The sequence below is a fragment of the Gopherus flavomarginatus genome, chromosome 11, assembly GCF_025201925.1.
Source record: "Gopherus flavomarginatus isolate rGopFla2 chromosome 11, rGopFla2.mat.asm, whole genome shotgun sequence".
Classification (NCBI taxonomy): Eukaryota; Metazoa; Chordata; order Testudines; family Testudinidae; genus Gopherus; species Gopherus flavomarginatus.
This window is the reverse complement of record NC_066627.1, coordinates 49,742,690-49,752,612: the sequence shown is the minus strand read 5'-3', so window position 1 is coordinate 49,752,612 and position 9,923 is coordinate 49,742,690. Positions and strand designations below refer to the sequence as shown.

The following is a 9,923-nucleotide window of genomic DNA, read 5'->3' as shown; positions in this document are numbered from 1 at the left end:
ATTTTGGCCACTGCATCCCGACAACAGTTCATTCCATGTGCCAGCCCCCACATCAGCTCTGCACCCCCAACCCCACCTCCATTAATATCGTGTCCTCCAGCCCTGACCTCTGCCCCAGCCCCTCAACTCCGCCCACTGAGCCACACAACCCATTCTGCAGCACCAAGTGCCCCCAGCTCCATACCAGTTAGTCGAGTGGCCCACAGCACAGCAGGGGCACTTTATAAGCAATACAGACAGCAACACACTGATCAGCCATTGCATTAGCTCCTCACTTACAGACACGTCACTCAGGGGGCGTTAAGGTCGTTGCTGCACAGAGCGACTGCCAGCTCCCCAGGGCTTTCAGGAGTGTGGGCATCAAACCCAGATCTCAAAACACTAGGAAATTCTCAGTCCAAGTCCCCACAACCTGTGCCCACCGAGAATGCTTGATGTTGTCCTTGACTGACTACATGGGACAATTAGCCCTTCCTCTGTGGGAGGTCGGCTCGAGGGCTCTGCGTGTCCGGGTAAGCGCAGCTCTCTTCAATGAGAAGTGATTACCGAGTTACCCGCTGCCCACTCATGAAGGCAGGAGGCTCCAGCCAGTCTGAAAGTAGCAGGAAAGGCGTAATAAAGCTCCATGGATTGTGAGCTCCCTGCTCGCATCAGCCCAGGTGCGCGCAGTGAGTTTGTTCTTCGGAGGTTGCCCGGAGCAGAGAAGTGGGTGATTAATGTGGGGGGAGGGCTTCCATTTATCACACTGTGTTGTGATCCTCACAGTCAGGCCCAATGGCCTCTTCCCAGAGAACGATATCATTTAAAACCCCCCTCTCCAGGGTGCTCCCGAGATTGGTCAGGGGCAGACCCAGCGGTAACAATCCATGACTAGTTCCTTCCAGTCAGGTCACAGGGTCACATCTGCAAAACGCCCAGCTCCTGCCAGCCCAGGGGGCAAGAGTCTGAGCCTCTGGGTCGAACCCACAGGACTCAGGAGCACTGCTGTGGGGCCACCGGGTCCCAGCCCACCACCTGTTACACAGGAGTAAATTGCATTTCACTCCATCTGAAAGGAATAAAATCAATAATTAAATTTCTCTTGTTTGAGCTCTGCTCCCTGAAGTGACGGTCAGTGCGGACAGTGCAGAGAGACGGGCGGAGGGGCCAGGAGCCACGTCAGGAATTCCCTGTCGGCTGCTCCATCAGGAGGTGGGTGAGTTTGCGGGTACATCCCATCAGGCCTGGGCTCCCTCTGCCCGACCAGCAGGGCTCACTGCAGGTGCATCCATAGTGGACTCATTCCCTGGCCTGCGGGGACAGAGGCGCAGACGGAGACGTTGGCAGGCAGCGGCGGTGCGAGAAAACCAGGGAACGGCCCTCGGGCTGCAGAAGGAAAGAATCCAACTGATGAAGGAGGAAAGTCAGTCAATGACTCTTCCCTGAGCTTTAGCCCAGCCCAGCCAGGAGCCCCCAGGGAAAGTGCCACCAGTGCCTCACATCCTGTGCTGGAGAATGTCCAGCCGGTAAATCATCGTTAGCCTGATAGCAGAGGTGTTAATTCTCCAGGGCCCATTGCTCCTGCCAACCTCACCGCAGCCCAGCGCTGGCTGCGTAGCAGGGGAAGAGCGCAGTGGGCCCAATTCCCCAGCCTCTGCCACTGATACCCCCTAGCTGCTGGGACAAACACAGGGTGGAGGGTCCTGCTGCCACTTCTGCCTTTCTGGAGGATGCGGGGAGGACACAGCTCTGCTGCTGGCCCTCAGGGGAAGAGGCCCCCACTGCCATTCTTGAGCAGAGGAGGGGCCCTGCCACTGCTCCGAGGCGGAGGGCAGGGGGGCCCTGCCATTGCTGGGGGTGGGGGGAAGCCCCTGCCTGCCAGGGGTGAAAGTAACTTACAGGACTGACCGGTATTGCCGGAGTCCTGAGGAGGGCGTGGCCTCATCCGGAAGAGGCGGGGCCTCTCACAATTTAAAGGCCCTGGGGAACCAGCTGTGGCTGGGAGACCCAGGGCCTTTAAATCAACCAGGGGCTCCCAGCTGCAGGGGTGGCTGGGAGCCCCCCGGGACTCAGGGGCAAATTAAAGGGCCTGGGGCTCTGGCTGCCAGGGGGAACCCCGAGCTTTGCGGGGCTGGGGCAGGGATTTAAAGGACCCAGAGCTCCTGCCGCTGAGAGAAGCCCGGAACCCTTTAAATCCTGGCCCCAGCCCAGCTGCCAGAGCTCTGGCCCCAGCCCGGCCACAGCAGTGGGGAGCTCTGAGCCCTTTCAATCCCCGCCGTGGAAGTCGATGCAGTCCAGCATGGCGTACTGGCTCTTGCCGGTATGCCGGACCGGACCGGACCAGCTTACTTTCACCTCTGACTGTATATATGTGTATGTGTATGAATGTGTCACAAACAATGTAGCTGCAGCCTGCCGCCGACCAGCAGTGACCCCAGCAACCGGCCCCTGTGGGCTGCTGCCTGCAGACAGCCAGCAGGTGCCGCTGGGCTGGGTCTGCCAAAGAGTAAGTAATGAAGGCAAAAAACCACAGCCAGTCAGCCAGGGAGGGAGTCAGGGGAAGAGGAAGTCAGGGGTGAATGAAGGACAACTGGAATAGCCTTCATGAAATATACAAGATATTTAGAGAAAGTTTTGTCAATTTCAGCCTCTGCACTCTGCAGGCAGGACCAAACAAAAAGAGACCTGAGATTGCACCCGATGTCCTAAGGACATTTCAGGTTTTTAAATCAATATATAAAGAGGGTGGATCGGAATGAAAACTACTATTTCTTTCAAAGGAGGCACAATAATTTCCCTGAATATTCAGTTTTCCCCTCCAATCCCTTTGTGGTTCTGTCTATGGGGGCTATTTGCTTTCCCTGTGAATCTTTAGTTGCTTTAGCAAAATTGCTTTGCCCAAAATAAACCCTAATCATCATGACACATCTTTCCAACATGTTCTCCATGTTTTTTGTGTTGTTTTTTTTAAACAGTAACATTTCAAAGAGGATCTGCAAGCAGTTTGGACATCACAACCATGATCCTCTGCTAGGGAGGGAATGGGATAGATTTGGAAATGGTTCCTGATTTTGATTGTGTTTAGGAGATTCCCTCATCCCGGGGGCAGAAAAGAACTGCCCCTGCCATGGTCACACACACCCAACAACAACTGGGAGTGAAATTAACAAGGATGCCAGAAATGGCTCCTAACTCTGGGCACTGAACTGCATAGGTAACAGCTGAGTTTAAACTGTTCTTTAGCAGGCAGCGGCAGCAGGCATCTCAGCCAGTGTCCGTACTGCAAGCTAGAGCCTAGAGGAGAACCCCTGCTGGGGATGGGGAGGGAGGAATGCAGAGCCTTGTCTGCAGCCTGGCGGGAGGAGGGGGAGGGAGGAGCTGAGAAACCAATGTGACAGTGAGTTTTCCCCTTCCACCTGCTTTTATTAGCTCTGGATTTAAGCTGTACAGCCAAATGCTTGTATTTGTTGTGTATATTAGTATTGGGGAGATCCCCTCATCCCGGGGGCAGAAAAGGACTGCCCCTGCCATGGTCAAACACACCCTCCCCTCGATCCCATCCCCCCAGCTACAGTGAGTGAAATTAACAAGGATGCCTGAAACCTAGCCCTGGTGGCTGAACCATCAGTGAACAGCTGAGTTTAAACTATTCTTATGCAGAGAGCAGGCTTCTCTCTCTCTCCCTCAGTCAGTCTCCTTTTTCTTACCAGTCCTCAGTACTGGCCCGTACCAGCTTACTTTCACCTCTGCTGCCTGCCCAGACACGCCCCCCCCAGCCCAGCCCAGCCCAGCCCACAGCTCTTGTGCACCCATGTGCCTAAAGCCTGGACTGCATAATCCAGCCCTGCCTGAGCCAGTTACTCTCCTCTTCCCAGGAATCATTTTCTCCAGGATGGAGGCCGCCCAGCCAGTCGGGACCCCACAGACATCCAGAGCATAACGCTCCCTTCCCTGGGGGCTTTGTCCCTGGGCTGCAGCACTAATGCCGCTCATGCTAGTTCCTGTGTCTGCCCAGCGCTAATGACAGAGAAGCGACAGGTACCCTTTGCTCATCGTGGAGAGGAAGGAGAAGAGGAGGAAGGCGGCAATCAGCACCTTCTGCAGGAAGAGCCCGATCCAGAGAGCTGGGATGGCTAACGGCCACCTACCTGTGGTAGAAAAGTATCAGATCAGCAAATGGACAGGAGCCCCCTGGGAGTTTCTGTGAAGTGTGTAGGTGTGACATGCCCAGACCCCCACCCCCACCCCCATCCCAACCCAGCATCCCCACACGGGCACAGCACATGACTGGAGAACTGCTGGTTCCCAGCCATCTCGTGCTCGCTCCCATGCCCCTGCCCCTGGCTCAGGTCAATCTGAGCCTGCATCTACCCCAGCAGGGGATGCTGAGACCCTCACAGGTCCCTGTTTGGCTGGAGAGATTCGCAGAGAGAAATTAACAGTTCAGTCCCGTATGTCTCCCCCGCTGGGAGGAAAATGAGCAAGAAGGGTCCCCACCCTGCTGTGCACGGCTTCTCTCTCTCTCACACACACAAGCATTTGCTGCTCAGCTAGGTGAGGAGGGTAGTGGGGGGGCAGGAAGGGGGAATCTCCAGAGCAAATCCAGAGCTAGAGCAGAAATTCCTCCTGGTCCTTCCTGTACTGCAGCCCCCACCGTAGAGGCATAAGTCTCCCTTTGGCCCCACTTTAACAGCAGCTCAGTGAACTCCCCGGTTAGTGTCTGGGCTGAGCTGGGTTGTTCCCCGCCCTGGTACCAGCCCCCGGTGGGGAGGGACGTGTGGCTGGGGGGAGCTCGCACTCACCGCTCACAGACACGGCCGTGCCAGAGCCGGATCTGAACTCCTCATCAGGTCCCGACACCGTCCTAAACTTCACACAGTGATAGACCCCAGCGTCCTCGGGGCGGGTGTCACTGATGTGGATGGTGAAGTCTGTGTCAGAGCCACTCACAGCCCGTGTCACCCGGGGGGATGATCCTTCATCTGCATAAACGAGCTGGCGGCCACTGCCCGAGCCCTTAAACCACCTCACGGGTCCTGGTGGAACGAGCCCAGTCTGAGAGCAGGTCAGAGTGAGAGTCTCTCCCGCTGACACCGACATGGCACCCTGGGGCTGCAGCAGCTGGAACCCCTGGGCCCCGGCACCTAACACAGAGAACAGGCCAGGCGGAGAGAGGAGAGAGAGAGATTGAATTTGGACAGCCTGAGCAGAGTAACAGGGATCCATGCTACTCTGTTGGATGCCTGAGTCTGAGCCCTGCTGTTCGAGACTTGTTCTCACATCCACCTGGAGCTGGGAGCCCTGCACGGGTGAGAGAATTACCGAGGGAGACGGAGATCATGCTACAGCTCATGTTCAGGGGAGATGTCTGTGATGGGTTATCCCGACCCCCCCTCCGGTGCCACTTGGAACTAGGGTACCACTGAGCCCACCCTCCTGACCCTCCAGCCTGGGTGTTAGAAGAATGTGAATAAATAGGGTAAAGACTAAACAATAATATCACAGCAAAATGAAAAGCAGCAATCAATTGTAAGGTGTGTAAATAGTAGTAAACCCACCCCATAGTGTACCAGACAACCCGGGCCCATTATAACGGGAAGCCTAAACACCAGTGGCATATAGAGATAGGCTGACGGGTGGGAAGGGCTTTGGAATATGCTTGCTTGTTTAGCCCTGCTAAATCCATCGCATTGCCTGCCGACTGGACTCTGGACTGTTATTTTCCAGTGAACTGTGTCTGGGGAAAGAGAGAGCTGGACCCCCACCAACACTGGGCTCCTGTTAACTGTACTGCTGTGACAAGCTGCAGACCTACTCCCAGTCTTATGCTTTCACCAGCCCACATACAAGTAGGGAAACACCCAGCTGTTGTAACATGCAAATAGGCTTTCTGACTAGCCCCTGCATGGGATGCTTCATAGAATCATAGAATATCAGGGTTGGAAGGGACCTCAGGAGGTCATCTAGTCCAACCCGCTGCTCAAAGCAGGACCAATCCTCAGACAGATTTTTGCCCCATATCCCTAAGTGGCCCCCTCAAGGATTGAACTCACAACCCTGGGTTTAACAGGCCAATGCTCAAACCACTGAGCTATCCCTCCCCCTAGGCCTGTTGTTGGCATCCTTTCATCTGCAAGAGATGGTGGGAATTGCAGCCTATGATGTAGACGGTTTGCAATGTCTCATGTAACTGAATAGGCCAATGTGAGACTTGCATGATCTTTGGCAGTTATTGCAAATGGCTGTGTCTGGGTTGGGAGCTTCTTGCTTCCTACAGGCTCTTTCCTCTTCAAGCTTTGGGGAGTCAGCTTCTGTCATGGACTTTCATACCCTGATGGAGACAATGGCGCCACTTGTCACAATCACTTGCCAAAATTTCCCACTAGTCAGGATCAATTCCAAATTCCTTCATATCTCGCTTGTGTGTATCTTTCTAGCGAAGCTTGGGACGTCCTGTTCTTGTTCCTTCTGAGAGCTCCCCATACAGCATGTCCTTGGGTATGCATCCATCTTCCAACCTACTCAGATGGCCAAGCATGTGCTTGGGGCGGCAAGCCGCAGGGGGCGCTCTGCCGGTCACCACGAAGCCATGGGACCAGCGGACCCTCCGCAGGCAAGCCACCGAAGGCAGCCTGCCTGCCGTGCTTGGGGCGGCAAAATCCCTAGAGCTGCCCCTGCAGATGGCCCAGCCAGCACAGTCATCTTTGCTTGAGCAGGGCTGTCACACGTGGTAAATTTGCCCTTTGAAGAACCTCTACATTGCTGACTTTATCCTGCCATTTGGTGTTGAGTATGTGGCGTTAACAATGGAGGTGGAAGGCTAAGGAACTACCCAGACACTCAAGTGCACGCCCCCTTCTAGAGGATAAACCCAAAATTGTATTGTCTTGCGCTGCACAGAAAATTATACAGTGTAAGCCCATGAAATTCGCAGCCTCCCTCAATGTGGAGGAAGATTTGAACAGCTTTTTACCCCCCCAGTTACGACTTGCACAAACTGGTTTTGGAGAAAACAAAAATAAGTTTATGAACTACAAAGGATAGATTTTAAGTGATTATAAAGGATAGCAAACAGATCAACGCAGATTACCAAGCAAATAAAACAAACATACACGCTAAGCTTAAGATACTAAAGAAACTGGTGGCAAGAAGTAATTTTTCACCCTAAATGCAGTTTTAGGCAGATTGCAGAGATTCTTGACAGCCAGCTGTACTTGCCTGCAGCTAAAACACTTCAGATATTTCATTCACAGATTAGTCCACCTACTAGCCTAGGCTCAGTTCTTCTCCCCTCTCCCCCTCAGACTTTGATTCTTAGCTGTTTGCAGCAGTCTTCTTGGGTGGGGAGCCAGTGAAGAATGAACCATGATTATGACACTCCCCTTCCTCAAATAGGTTTTACATATGGCAGGAATCCCTTGTCTTCCAGTGTGATTCCTACCTTCCGGTCAGTGGAAAAATACTCATATTATTATGGAGTCCGGTATCACGTGACTTGATCACATGACCCTGCAGCCATAACTCAGAGTTAGTTTGCAGGGTCCCCAGGAAGACCTCTCTGTGGGTGATAAACATCTTCTGAGACCTATTGTTTTCTCTAATGGCTCTTCTCCACAGCAGTCATCTAGACTGATTGCATTCTCTCTGGGGGCGTTCGCCAGATATAATTGATACATACTCAATATTCCTAACATCAGATACAGAAATGATACATGCATACGAATAGGATAATCACAGTTAGTAAATCAGAACCTTTCCCATGATACCTCACATGACCCATCTCGCAGAAAATACATCTTAGATCTGCTATAATCATATCATGATCATACCTCTATGAAGAATATGGGGCATAGTGTCCCAGTGTCTCCTAGAAGAGCAGGGTTTGCAGGGCCGAATCGAAGCACTGCACAGCCACCCCTCCCAGACTCACTCACACAGAGTCAGGCTCTTCAGTGGGGATTTGAAATTAAAACAAAGACGTCTCTAGCTCACTGCAGAAATACAAGGAGGGATCTCCCTGTGACAAGGGGCTTCCTGGTGCATCTCCTACGCATCTAGTCAATGGCGAGACAGCAGGATTGCCAGCCCCTAACATTAAAAAAATAAATCACAAGTCAGGTCCCCAAAATCACGAGATTGGCTTAAAAATCAGGAGATTAAAAATAGATATTTTGGGGTCGGGGAGTATTTTTTTTTCTGGGTTATCAGCCTGTAGGGCACACTCACCTCACATTCTCCAGCTTCTCTCCACAAGGAGGGCAAGAAACTTAAGTTAAAAATAAACTAAAATAACTTTAAAAATGTTAAAAAATTAAACACAATAAAAAAGCAAATAACAATATAGAAAAGCAAAGCAAAGCTGGCAGTTTGCTGATTCCAGCAGCTAAGAAACACTCCCAGGATTGTGAGACTCACGATAAACTCATAATAGTTGGCAACACTGAGACTGTGACATTTACAGCCTAGCCTGACGGGTCAGATTCCCCAGGTCCCTGACTGCACTCCTTAAGGAGTTAGCAAGGGCCTAGGCAAAGGAAATCCCTACCCTTTCTGACTGCCCCCCATCAGAAGAGGAATGCTTGGCAGCGCCGGGCTAAGGGGTGAAATGCTGCCCTGGGTTATGGCACTAGCTGGAAGCAAAGAGCAAATGGCCACAGCTCAGCGGGGAAAGAAGGCAAATGCTGGGGTGCCCAGTGCTAGGACGGGGGCTGGGCCAGCTCTTTTTTCGAAGTGCAGTTGAATAGCCACGTGGCATCCTCGCCATTAGTCAGCTCAATCAGGGCAATGGAGGATGGTGCGAGCTGGACAAAGGCACTATAATGCTCCACACCAGCAGATCAAACTCAGTGCTCATCACTACTTATTCATTGTGCGTCTGCACTGTGGGAGCACTTGGGAGTCCCAGCCACAGACCGGGATCCCGTTGTCCGAGGGGCTGCGGGAACACAGAGCAAAATGATGGGCACTGCGCCAAAGAGCAGCCAGGCTAAGGGTCTGTCTACACTGGAGCTGGAGGGCAGGATTTCTAGCTGCAGGAGACATGCCCCCCACTAGCTTTGATTGAGCGAGTGCCCTAAAACTAGCAGCGTAGCCCTGGCTGCACTGGCAGCAGGACGGGCTAGCTCCCCCAGGACATACCTCGGGTTCCTATGGCGACACACCATTACTCATCTCTCAGTGCAAACCGGAAGGAAGTTTAAAAACTCCATGCTGGTGGGTTACGAGCTAATTTGAACTGCCAAGAGGAAAACAAACTGTCTGCAGCACTGTGCCTAGCCAAAGGGAGACACTGATCTCTGTGCAGCAGCAGTCAAGAAAGAAAGAGGAAATCAGATGCTGTTAAGAAGGGATCAGACGATAACAGGGAATGCTGTCATGCCACTGTGGAAAAGGAGAAATAGAAAAGATCCATAGAAGGGCAACAAGCTTTAGACTAGACAGTTAGTGCCCATATGGGCAATAGATATGTTGCTGGGTAGCTTCTACACTTGTAAAAGCAGCAAAGAATCCTGTGGCACCTTATAGACTAACAGACGTTTTGGAGCATGAGCTTTCGTGGGTGAATACCCACTTTGTCAGATGCATGTTGTGGAAATTTCCAGGGGCAGATATATATATGCAAGCAAGATGCAAGCTAGAGATAACGAGGTTAGTTCAATCAGGGAGGATGATGCCCTGTTCTAGCAGTTGAGGTGTGAAAACCAAGGGAGGAGAAACTGATTTTGTAGTTGGCAAGCCATTCACAGTCTTTGTTTAATCCTGAGCTGATGGTGTCAAATTTGCAGATGAACTGAAGCTCAGCAGTTTCTCTTTGAAGTCTGGTCCTGAAGTTTTTTTGCTGCAGGATGGCTACCTTAAGATCTGCTATTGTGTGGCCAGGGAGGTTGAAGTGTTTTGTTCTCCTACAGGTTTTTGTATATTGCCATTCCTAATATCTGATTTGG

At 52.2% G+C, this 9,923-nt stretch overlaps 1 protein-coding gene across 1 annotated transcript; it reads right to left on the bottom strand.

Moving 5' to 3' along the window:
* Positions 1 to 245: 245 nt before the first annotated feature.
* On the bottom strand, positions 246 to 5,079 carry LOC127030994 (signal-regulatory protein beta-1-like). The gene is made up of 3 exons (XM_050917672.1): positions 4,782 to 5,079; positions 4,022 to 4,127; positions 246 to 1,365 (listed from the first exon to the last, which is right to left on the bottom strand). Exons 1-3 carry the CDS (start codon positions 5,077 to 5,079, stop codon positions 1,218 to 1,220), a joined length of 552 nt encoding a protein of 183 aa, XP_050773629.1. The 3' UTR covers positions 246 to 1,217.
* Between the last annotated feature and the right edge of the window lie 4,844 nt (positions 5,080 to 9,923).